Consider the following 20,811-nt stretch of genomic DNA (forward strand, 5'->3'; position numbering starts at 1 on the left):
AAGCAGTTCTCCACAGCCAAAGGAGGCTAACCTAGAGAAACACAGGCCTCACACCATGGGGATAACCAAGAGGGCAGGCCATGACACCTCATGCAGCTCCACCGAGGCATGTAACAATGACATGACATCGTCATCCTTTCACCTGTGACCTCACTCAGCACAGCAGCTCTTCCCAACGCCACCGCCGCACACCCCTTGGCCCAAACCCCAGCGGGCATCCGCACCCTCCCTACCGCCCACCCACAACCAACATGGCGCCCGGAGGCGCCCCCTGCCAGGATTAACGATGGCGCGGGCGCGCGCCGCCGCCGCGCGTACCCCGCAGCTGCGCCCGCGCATGTGCGGGAGAGGGCGGAGCCGGATTGGAGTTTTGGCGGGTGCTGGGCAGCGCGCGGCTGGTGGTGAGTGGGGCTGTGTGAGGGAAGGGCCGGGGGGTGCGGCGGGGATCGGGGTGCGGGGGGGCTGGGAGCCCAGAAAGCGACCGTCGGGGCGGGTAGAGGCTGGCGTGAGGGATCGGAGACCCGCGGGGAAGCTCTGGAGGAGGTTGGGGTCCTCCTGGGTGGGGGAGGCGGCCGAGCGGAGAGGGGGAGCCGTGAAGCGGGGGGGGGGGTGAGGGGGGGGAGGCGGTTCCTGGGCAGCGCTGCGGGAGAACCGGGGCTCCCCTGAGGGCAGGGATGGGGGTCCCGCGGCTGCAGTGGTCCGTGAGGAGAGGCGAGGCGGCGGGCACGGCACAGCCGAGCTCTTCTGGGCCTTGGGAGCCGGGGCTGGCCGTCCGGAGGGAGGCGGGGGAGATCCCGGGGTGACTCGCCTGGGCGAGCCCCAGCAGGAGCCAAGGGGCAGCGGGGTGGGTCCCTGGGCTGCTGTCACCAGGCCGCCGGAGCCCGGGGCTGTGTGGTGGCCGCAGGCCACGGCTGCTCTTGTATGCTCTTGAGTTTTGTTTTGTTCTTTGCTGAAAATTAATATTCTGGAGCAAGAGAAAAGAGAGAACTGTTAAAAGTGGAGTTTATGGACAAAACAAAAATCTCTGCAGCAGGAAGACCTGTAAGCACAGAGTTAGTTTGGGTTTGTGAGTAGCATGTCCCCAGTGGGTTTCCCTACTTCTTATCCAGTCTCCCTTGGCCATTTCTGCTTGCCTGTGCTGATTATTTTCCATGGACACGTGCCCGTGAAATGGAGGAGCTGTGTGAAATGTAGAATATATGTTTTTAAGAATAAGAACTGCCTTGCGAGGAGAGAACGAAACCCTGCTACCTTCTTCCATTTTCAAATGAAGGCTGAATCCATCTCAGAAGATTTGCTTTAGTTAAATGCTAATTATGGTTATAGCGCAGGACTGATGAGGCGGAAATGGTTATTACTAGGAGAACATGGTAGGCATTTCTTAAAATCTGTGTCTGTTGTGGGCTTTTATCTAAAAGTAATGTCCTTGCGCTGCAGTGAGTTCAGCATAGGTCAAACTTCAGATATAGAAAATGTACATGGAGATTTTAAATTCAGTGGCGTCCTCATCTGCAGCTGTAAACAAAAACAAGAGGGTGGTTTGCAAATCGACAAATAAGGAGCCTGAACACAACATGTATTTCTAGTTGAGCTATATCTATTTTAACAGTATCAATGTTGTTCTCCCCATAACAGAGCATATTTTTCCTTGAGGGGCTCTTGAAGAAATCGTGGTGAAACCATGGACGGTAAGGGAGAAAGTACTCTTTTACTTTCAGTAGGAAAGTTGTTTTCTGTCCAATACATTAGGTTTAAAAAAAAAAAAAAAGGAAAAAAGAACGGTTTTCTATTCAGAAAGCTTGGTAAACATTTTAGCAAGGGAAGATAATGTTGCACTGACTTCAGTTGAAGAGACCTCTGAGTTGCCCTTTGCCTTCATTGTTGTCACTCTTCTGTGAGGCTGCTCTGTCCCTTCCCTGGTTTTGTGTTTTCTTGAGCAGCAAAAGCTAAATATATTTCTTATTTCATTCTGAATTTCAGTTCTGCTCTGTCTGCCCCATCCCTCTCTCTGTACTTTCCTTATTCCATTATTTGTACCTTTGATGTTTCTTTGCTCTATTCTCTTCCTTGAGCAAAGCATATGTGGGAATATGCTTTCTTGCCTGCCTTGCATTTTCCCTTTCAGCTTCTGTTGGCAAAAGCCGTGTGAGTCTCTCTGTAGAGCTCCTGGCTACACCTTTACAGGTCTCAGGGCTTTTCTTCGTAACAGCAGCTATTGTACAAGCAGCTGCATAGGAGGAAAAGCCAGTGCTAAGTGGCCTGCCAGTTTTCTGCTGACCAGCCAGCCTAGGTTGCAAGCTGAGTGTGTCTGCAACCACGTTTACATCTGACTAGACAGCAGGAAGCTGTTCTATCTTCCTTTAGCCAAAGCTGAAGTAGTTTTTTAAAAATACCACTTGCTCTGACTTAGTTTCAGTTATCATTAGCTTGTGATTAGAGTATCGTGGATGGTATCTTTCTTTTAACTGGATGGAAATAACTCTGAGTTTAATTTTTGCCTTAGCTGATGATGACTTGGATCTGTTGGCCTCCCTCCTGGAAGAAAGTGAGGCAACTGAGGAGAGGAATTCTCCTGAGGAGGAAGACGCCCCAGAGGATGAGAGGGGAGAACCAGATGAATACGATGAGCTCTTTGATGCAGAAGATGATGTGTCCTACACTGAGGAGGTCGATGCTGAGGACAGCATGATTGATGAACAGAAGGAGAACCTGGCTACGCTGTTTGGAGATGTGGATGACCTGCTGGAAGAGGAGGCGGCAGAAGAAACTGTCCCCACTTCAGCTCCCAGCCAGGCAAAAGGGAAAACCAACCAAGAACTGCAAGGTTTTTGTAACAGCATCTTTTATCTGACTTGTCATATATAACTTGTCTCTAGAGAGCTAATGGGCAGAAGGTAGGGCCTTCTGCTTCTCACTTTAGGATGGTGCCCAGAAGGGGAATACAGAAAGTCCTTGTGAAAGTTTCTAAGTCCGGTGTTCAGTGGCCGAACTCACTAGACCTGTTTTTCCAAAAGACAGACAGGACTGAAGTAAGCCAGGGAGACTAAACTATCTCTGGTGAGCAGGACAGAGAAGGTTGCCTATGTACTTCTGCCTTGTCTGATGAGGAACAATGTTACTTCAGCCTTCAGGGCTGTCATCCTGCCATCTTTCACCAGCACAGCAATCACTTCCCCGTCAGGACTTATTCAGCAGGAGGTTCTGCCATACCAGTCAGTGTGGAAGCAGAGCTGTCCACTGAGCCTTCCTGTGTCCAGACCACATATTTGGTTGTATTGTAAGCATTTCTTTTTTAGTAAGGGGTGCAATCATCAGCCATTTAAATTGTCTTACATTCAGTAGGAAAGAAATATGCAACATGGCAAGGAACATATCATGGTCAAGTAAAATATCAGAGAAGTCAACTCCAGGCTGTTATGGAAAAGTGCCCCTTCACTGTGAGCTATGTAGACTCAAATCTGTATTGTGGCTCAAGTGTTTGTTCTCTAAGTTCCTATGATGCAGTAAAACTGCTAGACTTCCAGGGATCTCATAAATCCCTGTTTGCAATGGTTACCCGCTGTCTTCATTATTATCCTTTTTCTTCTCTCTTTCCTAGCTGAGCTGAGAAAATTGCAAGAACAGATGAAGACATTACAGGAGCAGTTGCAAAAGACTGCTATTGGGCAGCAATCCAGCTCAGGCCCTGAGAAGAAAACCCCTGGTAATGAGACTAATTATATGGGTTTCTGATTTGTTGGCCTACCAACATGCAATTTATAGGCAAGGCTCCAGATAATCCTACAGTGGGCACTGAGTAGCAAGGAGGAATGGTGGTCTGGTGTTTCCTGCAGCTACAGACTAAATCAACAAGCTACAGTTTTGGTATCTGCATCATGGGCTGATTCTATATGGGGCAGCTTTCATGACTGAAGTGCTCCAGGGTCTTCTGCTGGAAGTATACCTTCTTACTGGCTGATGTTGGTACACCCAGAAAATACAGCTGATTGTTGCTGTAGCACACTGGGTGTAGTAATGAAACAACATGGGAAAATTGAAAAACAAAGGGATGTTCCTATTTTCCCCAGCTTTGTGCTTTCAGTGACATCCAGAGTTTTAGGTCATTGTGAGGAAGAATCATTGGGGCTTTTCCAGCTGTTGCATTTCGGATGTGGACAACTTAGGTGAAGGGTTTCTATGTGGGACCCTGACCTGGGCTTGTTATTCAGAGAATTACTTCGGTTGGAGCTGTTCTTAGAGTCCAGATCCTGAGATCTCAAAAATACTTTTTTGTTTTCTTGGCCAGGTAAATCTCCCTGTCCACCCTTAAAGGAAAGGAAAGTTCAGAAGCTGCAAGAGTCACCATGTTTCTCAGCCCAGTTGGGCAATCCTTTACCACCAGCCAAGCGAGGAATCCAGAAATCAAAGGCATCCTCAGCAGGTACTGTTCTCAGTCTCCCTTTCACTGAAACACACTGGACACTTGTAGAAAGCCTGTCTAGTTCACAGCAGCAGTGTAGACACATCCAGGTTAGTTTTACGCTAGTCAGTGCACCAGTAGCAGCCTGGTCACAGTGGAACAGAGCTCACTACGGAGTTAATTATTGCATTCTTTGCAATGGATGCTATGCTCTGTGCTACTGCGGTTAACTTTGACACTGACAGCAGTCTGGCTTGCATCTGTGTGTCCTTCAGTTTAGCTTGCCTGGAAGATGAAAGCTGTTCTGGGAAGCTCCTTACCAGGCAGAACTCATTGCTTGAGTTAACATGTGACTGATCTGGAGCTGTCAGTTAGTTCCCAGCTGACTGGGAGACTGGTTTGGTACAAATAAGACAGTTTTACACCTTTTTCCTAAGTGTGTTATATTAAACTCCTGTCTGGTCAGGTGTAAGTTAGTGTTATTTTTATTTAGAAGTTTTCTTTCATTATCAAGATTTTTTTTCTTGCCTTTTTTCCCTGCTAAAGAGAACAAGACTCTTCCTCCACGGCAAGTCCTCAGTCTGGCGTTCCAGCCTCTCAAGTCTGCTGCAGGGAACACACCCAGTAAGGTGACCAGAGAGAAGACTCCTCACATGCCTACGTGCTTCAGTGCAACAACTCAGCCAGTGTCTGTGGAAACCTTCTCAGGACTCAGGTTAAGGTCAGCAGCCCAGCACTGAGCTCTGTCTGGGGACATCACCTTCCAGTAATGGGAGAGAAAAAGCAGTCAGTCCAGCGTCCTGTGATGCTAGTCACACAAGTGGTGTGTGAAGGACTGGATTTCTGATTTGTTGTATATACATCATTTAACCATGTCAGATTAGTTAATTGTCATTAGGGGATGTGACACAAAGCCACAGCATTGGCTGGTTGGTCAGTAAATAGGTGACTGACTTTTGGCTTAGTACCATGTTTCTAATATTATTTTCACTTTTGCTCTTTTCTCACAAAAAAAGCTATCATTTTATGAGCGCTGCCTTCCCTGGGATGTCTTCAGTGGTGGAGGAGGGAAGCAGTGGGCGTGTGCAAAGCCCAACTGTCCTCCAGTTGAGCAGATTTTGCTCCATACTGAGGAGCCTTGGCAGTTACTCGCGATCCCCGTACTCGATGTGGCCACAAGAGGTCTCTGAATACTCACGGTGTCATTCCTCACCAGAAACCATGCTGGATTTCCAAACCGTGCTCAGTCAGTCGTACTCAGTCATTCCTGAAATGAGCAGAATTAATGCAGGCTCGGGGCTAAGTTGCAGTGCAGCTATTTGGACAAAAAACAGCATGATGAGTAGCTTTCTGATATTTGTACAGTGTCCTGAGGGGTTTTGTTTCAAAGGCACAGAGGCATTTTGCAGAGAGATAGTCTCCCCAGGAGAATGCTGGATGGTTTTGCTTGTCTCTGTCCATTTATGCCAATGGATGTGTTCTCTTTTACATGCTTTTGCTTGATCTAGAAAACCCCGGGTTTCATCGGCTGAAATGGACAGGAAGATGGCTAACCGGAAGCTCATCCGACTGTCCCAGCTGAAGAACAAGCTTGCTGCAGAAAATCTGGAGGAAATAGACTGGGTAACATTTGGAGTCATAGTGAAGAAGGTCACTCCTCAGAGCGCAAATAATGTAAGTAACTTTGTTGTATCCCTTGCTCAGTCCAAGTAACATGCTGGTCTTCTTTCCTGAGAAACTAGTTAGGTTTTCAACTTAAATCAGCCAGGTCCATGTAGTTCATGAAAAGCTACTATGTTAAAGATCTTGTCTCCTCTGGTTTCATGCAGAAATGCTGCTTTTAGTCCTCAGGGTAAGTCCTTAGCTTGTCTGGTGCAAGTGTCCCAGAGACTAAGGTAAGAAATGTAGCCATGGCATAAATCTGTCTAAATCTGTTAATCCATTGTTACATGTTAAATGCCAGTGTGGAAAAAAGAACTGTGACTCTCAGTCTTCCTAGTCAGCCCTCTTATTTTAAGTGTGCCACCACATTCTGCTTCCATCATTTCCCTAGAGGTCATTCTGTCCTATATGGTGTACACAGAATCATAGAACCTTTGGGTTGGAAGGGACCTTTAAAGGCCATCTAGTTCAACCCCCCTGCCATGAGCAGGGACATCTGCAACTAGAGCAGGTTGCTCAGAGCCCCGTCCAACCTGACCTGGGATGTTTCCAGGGATGGGGCATCTCCCACCTCTCTGGGCAACCTGTGCCAGGGTTTCACCACCCTCAACATGACAAATTTCTTACGTCCTCTAGAAAGTCATTGATGAAACAGAGATCTGGATATGCCTTGGTTTTATTTGTTCAGTGGGGTAAAAACATCTTTATTCAGCAAGTAAGAGTGCTGTCCAGCTTTAATATCAGGAAGATTGGTGATAGCAGTTATTGTTTTGCTATTTTGGCCTTTAAGAATCCCAGAAATGGCTGCAGGTATTTTATTTAACCTCTACTAAGGTTACAAATCATGTTTTTCTGAATCAGGAAAACCCAGGGAAAAAACAAATCAGAATAACTCTTTAAAAGCAACAGCAAGAGGGGATGCAGTCAGTGTCCCCATGCTGAGAGCTGAAAGGAAAAAAATGTCTGTTCCAGGGCAGAACTTTCAGTATCTGGCGGCTGAACGACCTACGGGATCTCAATCAGTGTGTCTCACTCTTCTTGTTTGGTGATGTCCACAAAGAGCACTGGAAGACAGATCAAGGCACGGTCATCGGGCTGCTCAATGCTAATCCTATGAAACCTAAGGAAGGCTCAGATGAGGTGAGAGGATTTTTCACTTGCCCATCAGCTGCAGATAAAAACTCATAGCTGAACCTTTTCATATCTGCTTGAGATTTAGCTTTATAACACATGTTAAGGCTGAAATTACAGCAGTCTGCCTAAACAGTTTGAATTGCATTCAGTTATTTGCGTGGTGTGTATTTGCTCCTGGCCTTCTGGAAGACTGAACTTCAAGAAGTCCTATTAAGCTTCTAAAACCGGAGTTTATTCAAGTGTTTAATCTGTTCTTGGTAGCAGTTGGCTCTTCCACAGATGTAGGGTGTGCTATTTCATTTAAGTTTATTCAGCTACTTCAGTGTAATGCCTGTGTCAGCCAAGAGGTCTCTAAAAGCTGAAAAAGGTGGGGAAGCTCATTTCTCCCTTCTAATTTAAGCGTGAGATGTGATTGCAAAATGTTTCCTGGCTCCAAAATCATAACTGAGAAGAAGCAATATTTGATTTATTAAACAAACGAAGTATTATGTATAGTAAGTTGATACATAGTATTTCACTTGTTTAATCAATTACTTATAAATGCAGAACAAGATTAATTACTTTACTTTATGTAGCAAAACATTTAAGGTGGCTTCATTTTTCTAATAAATTTTTTTTTTAATATCTTTTTAATTACACTGGAATGCAAACCGTTTTTACTGACTTCTGTCAAGGGGAATTGCAATCTAGTGATGTGTTCTGCATTTTAAATTCTCCAAATGGAAAAATTAAGAATCTCATTAATTGTCTATTAAGCTATATAATCACTTAAATTAACATGAATAAGCAGTAGAAAGTCCTACTGGTGAGTCAAAAGGCATACCAGATTTAATGTAAGGACTGTATTTAACTGTTAAGAATGGTTCTTAGCTAGAATGTACACATTTGGAACTACATTAAAACTGACTTCGCAATGTATTTCTTACCTACAACATAATTCCTAGTATCTTTGGTTGTGTGAAGTAGACGCTCTTTTTTTTTTTTTTTTACCACAGGAGTCAGTTTTGATTGTGCCTGGACATATGGAGAAGGACAGAGAGCTCTGAGCCCATCTCCTCTTCCATCCACTGCCGAATATTGTTGCCATGGTGGCGTCAGAGCCAAGCAGTTGTACAGAACCATCATTAATAGCACAGTTAGATCTGTCTTTGCTGGCCCTTGGTTTCCTGAGGCTCTGAACATAAAAATGCAACATCTTTCCTCTCTTTGTGAGAAAGAAATTAACTTTTTTTCTTTTTAACTGAGCGTTTTCTCAATTTGAACAGGATATGTGGCTTTCTTAAATTAGGCCTGCATTTTAAAACTGCATTGTTAATACCTCTGGTACCAAACTGGACCAAAGCCAAACTAGTGGTATCTAGAGAGAAGCCCATCCAGTCCTCCTGAAGGCATGTTCCGATTTCTTTCTAGGTGTGTTTGTCTGTTGACCATCCCCAGAAGATCCTCCTCATGGGTGAAGCTCTGGACATGGGCACTTGCAAAGCCAGGAAGAAGAACGGTGATCCTTGCGTGCAGATTGTGAACCTGGTCTGTATCTCAGTAGTTAGGACATCCTTAAGGCGTTGGTAAAAATCTGGGTGCTGGTTTTGTACTGATGCTCCGACTCTGACTTTTTTCTGGATCTTGACTTGTAACTAACTGAAGTGGGTGGAGAAACAGAAATGAAACCCAGAGGAGGAGCTGCTGTGGTGGCACTGTAGCAGCAGCACGGTAGTTCCCTAAATGCAAAGCTGGTGCTGCAGTGAAAAGAGATGGTCTTGACCCATGACTGTCACCATTGCCACACCCTTTCACTCTCCTTTGTGCCGCTGCAAGCTTCTACGCACTGCACTAAAGAACTCATCCAAGGTAAAACAATAGGAGGTTTTTCTTGGGAATGTTTTTGGGTTTTGGAGATCATTTTAACCCAATGAGTTCCCTGGTCCAGCGTGCCTGCAAGCTGCCAGAATGTTTATACCTGAATGTGGGGCACTAGAGATGAAAGGAAAAAGGTGTTTGGGATTCTTCTTTTAGGGACAGTACTGATTTGTACTAGTTTAAAGGACTTGTGGATTATGTCACTTCACTGTGGCTATAGTGATGTTATGATACCTGAAAGGAACCTTGTCTAAGTTGGAAGGGTTATAGTTGGTAGCGTAGCAGTTAGAAGGAAGAGAGAAAATGAAGGAATGATGACCTGGGGAGGAACTCAAAGTGTGTGGGGTGGAGGAAGACAAATACAGAAGGTACTTGTAGCAAAACAAGGCTGTGATTGCAGACCCACTCCAGGAGGTGGCTCTGCACAGGGCTCTCAATGTCAGAAGTTCCAGTGCCACCTGGAACAAACCATAGATGGAGGCTGTCTGGCAGAAGAACCTCATGAAGGAATTTGCTGTCTGAAGTTAAAGGACACCCTGAGTTGAGTGTATTTATGGCACTGCTGTCTCTGACTGGCAGGCTCACTATCTTCAGTTCTAAACCCTCAAATTTACACTGAAAACTGATGAATTAATTTGAAATGAGTGCATGAAATACCTTGCTCCAGTGTTAGTTTTCCTTTGTGTTCATACCAGTAAGAAAATTGTGTGCAATTCAGAGTCAAGAGTACAGAATGTGAGCAAGAGGACCTGGGACATGAGTTGACTTGGGCCAAGGAATGGCCTTAAAATTCCTGGGGTGAAGGAAGTCGACACACAGGTTTTTTTCCAATGATTAGTTTGGGCAATTTTAGTTTTATTTTTCATTGCTGGAATGTGGGCATATGTTTGCTGAGTTGGTCAAATGCTGGAGTACTACAGTAGAGATGTTACTTCAATTTAGCCATAGAAGGATGCGTGTAGGTGAGGGGAGTGAAGTAAATTATAATCGCTAGTGTTCTGCAACAGGCTTCTCTCGTTTCTTTTCAGAACGACTGTGAATATTGTCAGTATCACATACAATCCCAGTACAAGAAGCTCAGCTCGAAGCGGGCAGATCTGCAGTCCACCTTCTCTGGTGGCCGCATTCCCAAAAAAGTTGGTCGGAAAAATCCCAGTTTGAAGGAGAGGCTGTGTCAGGATGGATTTTACTATGGAGGTGTCTCTTCAGCAGCATATGCAGCCTCAGTGTAAGATAAACCACTTATTTTCCTTACTTTTGAACTGAAGTTCCCTCCCATATACAAGTGAGCCTGAAGCTATCTCTAGGGGGGTCTATTTAGTTATAGATCCCTTTGACATAACTACATTCACCAAATAGGAATAAATGCCCCCTGTTTGGTGTAATCCTGGCTTCATGGGATGCTGTTTGATAGGAAAATTTTAATGGTCAATGCTAAGACGTGGTAAGGGGTGTTTTTACCTCTAAATTAATACTGTGTTGTGAAGCCAGGCAGCACTGTGTTTCAGTAGATTAAATTAACTTTTTCATGAGATTCCAAGCATTCGAGTCTGAGATGAGTATTTTTCAGTGCTATTCCCTTACTGTATTTTGTTATGGTTCATTGCATTTAATCCCAGGTTCAGTGTCAGTGTATTCTGTATTTCCTCCTCCTTTCTTCGTTGACTGAAATGATAGAGTATCACCATGTGTTAATAAAATGACAGTAGTACACCCTGCATATTGTTATGCAACCAAGGTCAGTAATCAGTATGTGTCTCATAACTAACATGGAGGGGTCAGGTCCTTCATCCAAATCCCATTGCAGACAGCTGTGGAAAGACTTGAGTCACAGCTGGATCGAGCCCTGTGCTTGCAGACAGCTTTCCTTCCCTTACCACTGCCCTCTGATAACTGATGTCACTCCACAGTAATGAAGCAATTCCAACCTCCTCTCCATCCCTGGAACTAACTGCGAGCAAGGCTTAGCCATGACCTGTGTTTAGGGTTCTCTCAATGCATAGGAAATATATATCTCAACCCAGGGAGAAATGGGAGATCTAAACATTGTGCTAGCATTTAGATTCAGACACATTTTAGATCCCAAAGACAGATGACAGCAGAGAGGTACCAGTTTGGATTAAATAAAGGGTGGCTGGAATTTTGTTGATGCACTGGGCTAGTGTTCAAGCTCTTGTCCTTGCTCTAAGCGTGGGAAAATTCTGATGTTCTGGTTTTGTTTCCTCTTTCTAGTGCAGCAGCTGCAGTGCCGAAAAGGAAGATTCAAACCACTCTCTCCAATCTGGTTGTGAGAGGAGTTGATGCAATTGTCCAGGAAACCAGGCAGAAAATTGGTACCTATGTAGTCTCTTCGCCCTCCAGATATTTCCAGCTTGATATGTAGATGTGTCCCAGGACCCTGCTACTCACTGAATGAGTCTGGGAATTGGTTTGCCAGAGATAGCCGTTTGCAGGCTGCTTTCTCAATTGATCAAAAGTCCTCTTCCCTCTTGAGATCACAGCTGCAAGGCAAATGTAACTAAGCAACTGTGCAGCTCCATGCATCTTTTTTTCATCAGTGCCCCTGAATTAAGTCTCCTGTTCTGTCTTTGGACAGTGACAGAAGATCTTTGCCAGATTAATGGGAATTGGAAGTTTTTAGAACTTTGAACCAGAGAATTTATTTTATTTGATTAAAATAAATTACTTCTGTCAGCCTTGAAAACTTCCAAGGAATACTAAGTATAAATCAGTCAGGTCTGCAATGCAGGGGACCTCCTGAGTACCCAGCCTGTTTCTAGTGCTTTTCTTTTGTGATCTTCAAAGCATGTTCCTTCCATAGCCTTTGGGATGTCACCGATCTTCTCTGCCTCTGTTTCGTTTCTGTAAAGCACTTAATATTACACCCTCTTTATGCTCAGTTGAGAGTAGATGACAGATTATTCAAACTACATGCTCTAGATGCCACTTAGATGTCTTATTCACATCCTTCAGTTCCCTCAGTTGCCTCCATTTCAGACAATATAGTGTGTGTCCTGTCTCTAGCCTTTAGCTGTTCTTAATTCTCCATAGATAAGATGTGGTGGCTGCAGGGCTTTCACGTGTTCTAAAAACAGGAACGGTGGGAGCACCACAGACAGCCAAGGTTGGTGGAGAGCTGACTGTCCGATGAAATTGCTGAAGGGGTAGAAATGTCTTTGTGATGTCTTCTGTGAGGACACGAGGCCTTGCACAACCAAATATAACATAGAAGTTGGCCTTGCTTTGGGGGGGGTGGTCACTCAGGTGACCTGCAGGTGTTTATTCCTCTGACCTAGACTATTCTACATCTCTAAGCCAGGCCTGCTTCCCTTACTGGCTCCAAATCTGTTGTATTTCTGCCTCTTCCGTTCCAGGTGCAGCAAAGAGACCCATGCAATGTTCTGAGGAATTCAAGGAACTGCTGGCACAGCCAACCTTTGGAGCACGCAACCTCTGCAAACACTGGACCAAAGCAGGTATTGTCCTTTTGCCTGAAGGAAAACCCACTCCTGAAAACACTCAAGCTCCTTCTGAGCAAACATAAGTGGCTTTTTATTTTGTTTTGGATTTTTCCCAGATGCTGAAAAGAAGCAAGGGGCCAATTTCCAGTCTGTCTCTGCTTCAGCACTGCTCAAGCAACAGAAACAGAAAGTGCTGGAGGCCAGAAAAAAGCGATCTGAAGAGATTCAGAGGCGGTAATACATACTGACTTTCAGAGGAAGGGTTCTGTTATTGTGGCCCTAAGTATAACTGTGGAGGTGTTTTGCTGTTTTAATAAAAACTTCATTTAAATAGAAATATCCCTGTATTCAATGCAGAACCAAATGCTCCAGCACAGTGCCCAGCAACTGGAAGGCATGATGGGAAGAGACTGATTAGAGTAGGAAACTCGGGTTCCTGGTTCTCTTTGTGGCTGGCTTGCAGGGTTCTTCTGAACCTTAACATTTGGCAAGTGTTTTGTGCGTATCTTGTTAACAAACCTAAGAACCACCTCATAAGGGCCACCTTGGGTGAGACTGAGATTGGCACAGCCAAGCAGCCTCAAAAGGCTCAACAGGAGCTGAAACAGAACCTGAAGGAGAATGATAAGACTAGGCACAATCATGATGGTATTTCCCCCAAATACTCTTCCAGCCTACAACAGTGTGTATTTCAGGGTGTTTCCAAGCTAAAGGTGGTGTCTGTTACAGTATCTCTGAAGGGATTTTTTTTCCTCATGAACCTGTGCAACCTCCAGTGTGACCTGTGTAAACCTAAACATTTATGTGACTCCTGTGACAAGGAGTCCCACTGCTTAATTATCTGTTCTGCAGAGAAGCCCATTTTTCCAAGTGCTTTCAGTTCCCACTTTCCAGCTTCATTTGCTGCTTCTTCCTGATCTTAATTTTGAAAGCAATTGGTTGTTCACTCCTGGTGACTTCAAGTCACTCTTGATTTCAGTGACCTGGTGTGTTCTTTACCAGTCTTGTTTTATGCTCCTGAATGCCTAAATTGCTGCATGTTTTTCTAGCGATAAAAGTCCAGTTAGTGAGAAATCCCAGTCTGCATCCCTTCTATTCCTATCTGTTTCTCAAACAGTTCTGTCTCTCTGGCTTGTGTCCTTATTTTAATGGATTATTCTTGTCTGACAAGGTTTCTGCAGAGCACAAGTAAAGCTGGCAGCCCTGCTCTCCCATCCTCCTCCAGACAGTCCTCACTCCATTCCCCAGTGCCTGGGGCAGAGTTTCCCAAAGCTGCAAAAATGTCAGTTCCTCAGAGGCCCAGGTTGGGCACAGGCTTCTCAGAAGGAGAAGATATCCTCTTCTTTGATGGGTCTCCACCTCCCACACCAAAGCTAGACAGCTTGGCAGAAGCCAAAAAGGTAACAGCTCTTTGAATCTTTTAAGTATTAAGAAGGGGACGTTAAGGGAAGTGTGGTTTGTGGTAGTAGAGGAGTCTTTGATAAGATTAGGCCAGCTCAGTTCTGATGCTGGTGAAGTTTCTGCTTTGTGGGGTCAGACTGGCCTATATTACAATACAGAAGAAACCTGCAGTTCCTGACAGCTGTTAATACAAAGGTCCGTGCTGCCACCTTGCCTCTAGTCAACCTCCAGACCAGCAGAACAGCTGCTAAAGAGGGGCCTGTGTGTGTGACATTTAGCCACAGGAGCTGGTGTCCCTTGCTTGTTCATAATCCACCTGAATTGGTCAGAATTGAGTTGTTACGATCTGTCTCATGTGTGTGATGCTTATGAGCCCACTCTTGATTTTCTCTGAAGGCAAGATCACTGAAGCTGCTGACACAACTGGCAATTTCAGTAAATGCTAATTGGGCATGGACAGGGGACAGAGCAGCCTCTTGGGATGAGACTGGGGAAAAGCAGATGGGGAGATAGGGCATCTCATTTAAGTCATGGACCTGATGCTAAGCTTTTTGGTGAAGAAACACTTCTTTATGCATGCTGGCAGCTTCTCTGAGTAGAACTGACTCTGTTCTTCGTGACCTGACATAGTCTGTCCACCCCCTGGGCAACCTATGCCTTTGGAGAGCAGTTTGGAGTAGCCATGTGGCTGTCCTACTCTGTTCTTCACGCAGGTGGGACAGAGCTTCTCTGTCCACCAGTGGCTGCTCTTTTGTTTTGGGTGTTTGGGACACCTTAATGCACCAGGTTGTGGATAGGTCCTGGGCCAGGATTGGAGGGGCTGAAGTGATTTTTACAGAAGAAAGGAGAGCAAAGCCTGTTGCTATTGATTGTTTCATGAGCGTGGAAACCCTTAAGTGCTGGGAAGGGGCAGGGGATTTGTGCTGAAAATCCCTGGAGTGCTAAACTGTGCATGTTTGTTCTTTGGCATTGCTAGTGCCAGGTATTGTTGGTGTTTTCTGCCTGCCAGGTAAGCAACAGGAAAATAAACCGGTTTAGCCATGTTGTGCCATGAGTTTGGACAAGTTTGGTGTCTAGCCAGAACAGACTGCATCTTCCCTTGGCATAAATCTGTTCCCATATTTGTCAAAGAACCTTTTCTGTTCCAGCAAGGGTGAAGGAGTCTTAACATTTTTGGGAGTATGGAAAGGAATAGTTGTGCGCGGTTTTCTATTAGTTCACAATTATTCCCAATTTATGCAGAAATCTCAAGTGATTTGATTCCTCTGGGAAACAGACTGATTTGTGCAGTTAAAGCACAGCTGCAGAGATATCAAGCCTGGTAACACCCCCAGAGGAGTGATTTTTGTGGTTTGGGAAGTCACAAGAGGTTGGGTGATGTGGTGAATTAAATGTACATCAGAGCTAGGAATTTTGTTGTGCCTCTCTTCAGCCAGCTCTATGTTCAGGCCAGTGGATCTTGTCTCCTCTGTTTGACAGACTTTCCTCTGCTACCTCTGGAAGTAGGAACATGGGATCCAGACTCGTCACCAACACATTCACTGCTCTTTCCTGTTTTCTAGCTGGCTGCAATACACCGACTACGAGCAAAAGGCCAGATTCTTGCTAAAACTGACCCAAACAGTGTCAAGAGAAAAAGAGCTGATGTTGGTGATGTCCTAGAAATTGTTGAACGAGTTGAGAAAAATGTTGCTCAGACACAAGGTACAGAAGCAGAGAATGGTATGTAATGTTAGCTTCTCGAATTGAAAAAATACGCTTATGTCCTGATGATCGGAACACTAGTTGCTGGGTTAAGGACTTAACTGCTGTGCCAAAGAGAGGCCAAGTTAGGTCTGTTTAGAACTTAAAGGGTTTGTTGCAAATGCTAAAAAATCTCTAACCCGGTGGAAAGTGTGAGATGTAACCTCTGATAGCTCCCTGTCCTCATCTCTGTTCCCTTTCCTATGGTACTTGAGCACCTGCAATGCATGGCTGACTTAACCAAGAAATAGTCCCACCTGTGAAGGTATTTGAATTTTCTGTGGGAACTTGAGTTTGCCTGCTGGTGATTTACTGTGTGATCTTGAATGAATTTCTTACTTCCCTTTAAAGCTTCTCCATCGGTCAGGGAAGCAACACTACTCTCTCCCCTGGGAGTGATGTGAAAATTCCTAGTATGGTACTTTGAGAGAAGATGCAATGTTATTTAAAAAAATGCTTTTATTTTTTCTGAAGCCATATTTGAACTTGGCATCATGATTTCCTGAACTATGAAAGGCTGTTTGACCTGAACATCTGTCTGAGAGACCTGAGACTTCCAAAATCTCATAATTTAGAGATCACAACCTTGGTCTCTGTAGGACTGAGCCTTTTTGTCTTCCTAGATATGGATGAACTGGAGCCTTCCAAAAAGAAACGGCGTGAGCAGCTGGCCTATCTGCAGTCAGAAGAGTTCCAGAAAATCCTGAATGCCAAGTCCAAGCACACAGATGTCTTGAAAGAGGTATGGCCTCAATCCAGCCATGACTGAGGGCTCAGAACTGGGGAGCTGTCTGGACCCCTCATAATGATTTCAGCAAGAAGCAGGCACCCAAACATGTAACAGGCACCAAATTTTCCTGATGAGTAGGGTTCGGGCTTGAGCACACAGGGCACAGTGCCTGCCAGTCAGCATTATTGCCATAGCCATGGTAAGGTCAAGTTGCCATTGGTTTTTTTGCTGTATTCGGAAAAATCAGTGAAGCTTCCCGGTTAGTGGATGATCAAAGAAACCCTTCTGCCTTAAAACCAAATTAGCCATGTGCCTATTTTGTCCCTAATTTCTTGACATCTTGGCCACATAAAGACAGCTGCCACCTTCATCTGGGACCCATGTAAGATGTGGAGTATGTGAAATGCCAGCAGTTGCCCTGAAGAGCTAAGAGGTTGGGTTTCTCCCATCGGCATTTTTGCTGAGCATGTTCCCAGGGATATGGCACCGCCAGTAGCACAGGGCTCTTGTTTTGGACACGTTATATTTGTATGAAGTTCTAGTTGTTTTAAGGTCTTCTGAAGAGTAATATTTTGGCTAAGTACAAATTCCATCCATTACATCTGCCTATCTGACCTCTCCCTGCACTGTCCTCGTAGGTATGTGCTTATTTCAATAGTACATGCTACTGTTGAACCTTCCCACTCATACATCTCAGAGGTGGCTCATTTCAGTGTTGCTGACACACAGCACGTGCACTATATGGATTTTTTTGAAGCAAGAGATATTTGATGTTCCTCTGGCTCACAGATTGCAGTCTACTTCAAGCACGCCTGGTAGTAATTTTCCCTAAGTCCATTTATGGGCCTTTTTAGGGACATTTTAGGCTTCTATATTTGTCTCCCCACTAAACCTTCTTTGTGTGCCCCCACAGGCTGAGGCTGAGCTGCAGGAGCAATACTTTCAGCCCCTGGTGAAAAAGGAAGAAATGGAAGAGAAGATGAGAAGCATTAAAGAAATGAAATGTCGAGTTGTGACATGTAAAACAGTGAGTGAAGGGGAGCCAGCGTGAGAGCAGGGGAGTGGGGCATGGATTGTACGAAGTGGTGCTGGACCATCCTGCAGACTCTCCGTTAGTCACTCTTGGCCATAGTCCAGTGCACGCATCAAATGGAGACAGTTTCATTCCTTGTGACTGCTGCTGAGAGCAGCCCATGCACTGAGTGACGTGAAGACACTGGTGAGGCAGGCTTTATTGCTGTGCTGAACACCTCAACGTGATGTTTATGCCAGTGGGTTCCTGGGGTGTTGGTGTCCTGAAAATATTTATCAGTTTCTTCTGAAGTGCTTTGTACCAGGACCCTCAGTTCCCCGTACTGGATGACAAAATAAGCAAAGTGCCTTGAAAACAACACTGGATGGGATTCCTCTATCTGCATTTCCAGGGACTTTCCCATGAGGAGGAGGAGTGGAGCTTTGTTACCATCCTAAATGTGCTGAGAGGAAGGGAGGAGTTAACTCCCATTCCCAGAGTTTTAGCTCCTGCTGGGCTTTCCTATCTGTTTTGAGGCTGCACAGAGGGCCACTGTGTGCCCCATGAGGTGCTGGAAGCAGGGCCACAGGGTGCTGGCAAAGAGGGCAGGATGGCATTAGAAGGAGTAATGACAAAGCCTGGGGCAATGATCTTTCAGGCCTGCTGGGCTCCTCAGGTTGGGAGAAGACAGAGGTGCTTTCCCGTGGATGTTCAGCCATCATCAACGTACAGAAGAGGTCTCACATGCCAGTGAAGCACTCACAGCTCTCTTTCTCCTCCCTGACAGTGTAATTACACCTATTTCAAGCCTCTGGAGACTTGTGTGCAGGATAACCACGACTACCACTGGCATGATGCCATCAAGCGATTTTTCAAATGTCCTTGTGGAAACCGAGCTATTTCCCTGGACAGGCTCCCAAAAAAGCCCTGCAGGTAAGAAATGAGCCTTGTGAAACAGTGACTGGGGCTTTTGTACTGTCCATTCACAAGTAATGTGTGGGGAGTTGCATAACCATGTCCTAAAACGGGAACGGTAGCCTTTGTGCTAAGCAGTGTGGGAAAGGTGTTGGTCTAGTTTTGGACCCCCTCATGCTGTGTGGCAAACACGCACCACAGTGGTCCTCACCTGCCATCTTCATCTTTCAGTACCTGTGGCCTCTTCAAGTGGGAGCGAGATGGGATGCTAAAGGTAAGTGTGAGCCAGCAGTTTCTGAGCACCTCAGCTCTGTTTGCTTCTCTTTGTACTTTTATCCCACGCTTTGCTTCAGTGCCCTTACAAGCTCCCGGCAAAACCAAGCAGCTCTGCATTTGTCAGGTACATACAGGTACCTTCAGGCTGTGTTTTAATGGACCTTCTCTTCTTGCTTTCTGATCTTGAAGCTTTGTTTTATTAAACTGTGAGGAATTTGCTTTTGACCAAAGCTGTAAGAGTTCAGAATGTTAATCCTAGAGTGTCTGTCAATATTTAATCAGATAATTTAGCCCTACCACAGCTTGTGTCAAAAAAAATGTTTGGGAAACATCTTGCCACATGTTTAACTTATTTTCTCTATGGTTCATGTTTCTAGGAGAAAAAGGGTCCGAAGATTGGTGGAGAAACACTTTTACCAAGAGGGGAGGAAAAACCAAAATTTCTCAACAGTCTTAAGTGACCTGGAGTTAACTTTTTCACAACATAAGGATGGATTTCTGCATCTAAACCGCACATTTATTTACTGGAATGTCAAGAGGATTCTGGTTTTGCAGATGAATGAGCAGGGGAGTCAATGCATGGATATTAAGCTTTGATCTTTTTAAAATTGACTGAATAAGGCTGTGAAATATACATTCATGCCTGTTCTTTCTTACTAACAGCTTGTTTACAAGATTTAACCTAGGAAAGAGACAGCTAGAGAGGAATTTGTACCAAGAAACCCCTATGGATCCCATAATTTATGTTGAATGGCTGATGTAGAGTGACCTCACCAGAACTTTAAGTAACAAATCATCATGAACTGGGATGGCCTGTATACTGCATAAGCACTGTGGTGCGTAAATGCCAGCCTGTCAAGGTTTTTCACCTGTTGGCCAAAAAGGGATGCGAGAGGGTTGTAGCCATAGAGCAGTCTTCATTGGCTCCACAATTACTTGCTTTTACCCATAAGAACAGATGTCAAACAGTATCTGAGTCGTCTCCTTGGCTTATGTGTTCAAAACCCTTCAGTGGCTTTGGCATTGCAAACCAGCAGTGTTCACACTGCAGACTAGTGGGAGCTCTTCTGAAAGCCCTTTCCTTATCACGCAGCTTATACTGGCTTCCCAGCACCATCCACACTACAGCACCTTTACAGCTACAAACCTGCAGCTCCTACTTTGAAAAGCATTTTAATGAATCTGGCACCATTTTGTGAGTGGTTCTAAAGAGCTGAGTGATTACATTTAATAGCTTTTTCCCTTTTTCTGTCACTAAATTTTCCTGAAATCTCTCCCAGTCATCTGCCATGTCAGCCTTGGCTGTTGGCATATCTGCCTGGGGAGACAGTAACTATCTCAAACCAAGCAGGACGAGATCTCCAAGGGGTGGCTCCTGAGAAAGGCTCTTTTCATACAGGCATTTTTCTGAAAGCACATCTCTGTAGGGATGCCTGTGGCATTTGGCCAGCTTTTCCTGGACCTGATCCTTCTGCTGCCCCTAGCTCGTGCCCAGTAGGATCACAGGGTGTTTTTAAGTGCCTAAAACCACTACTAGTACCTCAGTGATTTCATGAAACTGCCACCAAGAGTCTTGCATGTCCCGGTGGCCTTGTTGGTACCTCTTGTTTGCTTGCACAGGGGCTGGAAGAGAAAGAAGTTGCTTCATTTGAAGCAACTGGACAGGTTTACCTCAGCAGTCTGCAGCTGTCGTCTCCCACTGGTGCTTTTGCTGGGCAACTTTGCTCAGCATATTGCATTCATTTCAGTCTCGTGTCGATACCATTTGATGTGTGGGGTGTCACTGGCAGGTGACTGTAAATATGTAACTGTGACATTGCTTGGCCGTGTCTCCTGCTGATTCCTCATTCAGAATAAACACAGTGCGCGATAAACACTCCCTGGATTTGCATGGTATCATTTCTCTGAGGATGAGTTGCTTGTTCAATATCTTCATTTGCCTGAGAGCTTGGTGCTGAATCACCAAAAGGAATTGGGTTGTGGTCCATAACTCCGGCTGCCACTCAGATTTCTCATTCCAAGTAACAGGAGTTTCTTGCCACAAAGCCAGCGTGAAATTCCACATCAGTATCAGCCTTCAGCCAGCACCTTGAAAACTTCAGGTTTTTCTGGTTCTCGTCTCTTTGGCCAATGGAATGGAGACTTCTGCAGAAATCAAACTGTCAAAGATGGGGCAATGCTTTATCTTCACAGATGCCCCCAGGATTGTGATATATAGGAA

At 45.1% G+C, this 20,811-nt stretch overlaps 1 protein-coding gene across 1 annotated transcript; it reads left to right on the forward strand.

Moving 5' to 3' along the window:
• Nucleotides 1–1,681: 1,681 nt before the first annotated feature.
• MCM10 (minichromosome maintenance 10 replication initiation factor) lies at nucleotides 1,682–19,051 on the forward strand (the record flags this gene model as incomplete). The annotated part of the gene is made up of 19 exons (XM_082013911.1): nucleotides 1,682–1,688; nucleotides 2,504–2,824; nucleotides 3,599–3,703; nucleotides 4,286–4,420; nucleotides 4,946–5,120; nucleotides 5,908–6,073; nucleotides 7,034–7,201; nucleotides 8,606–8,722; nucleotides 10,081–10,280; nucleotides 11,285–11,385; nucleotides 12,427–12,528; nucleotides 12,630–12,747; nucleotides 13,685–13,913; nucleotides 15,477–15,636; nucleotides 16,281–16,399; nucleotides 17,301–17,414; nucleotides 18,187–18,332; nucleotides 18,546–18,588; nucleotides 18,968–19,051. 19 exons carry the CDS (start codon nucleotides 1,682–1,684, stop codon nucleotides 19,049–19,051), a joined length of 2,610 nt encoding a protein of 869 aa, XP_081870037.1.
• Nucleotides 19,052–20,811: the final 1,760 nt, after the last annotated feature.

This window comes from Phaethon aethereus, assembly GCF_964289735.1.
Source record: "Phaethon aethereus genome assembly, chromosome: 1".
Lineage (NCBI taxonomy): Eukaryota > Metazoa > Chordata > Aves > Phaethontiformes > Phaethontidae > Phaethon > Phaethon aethereus.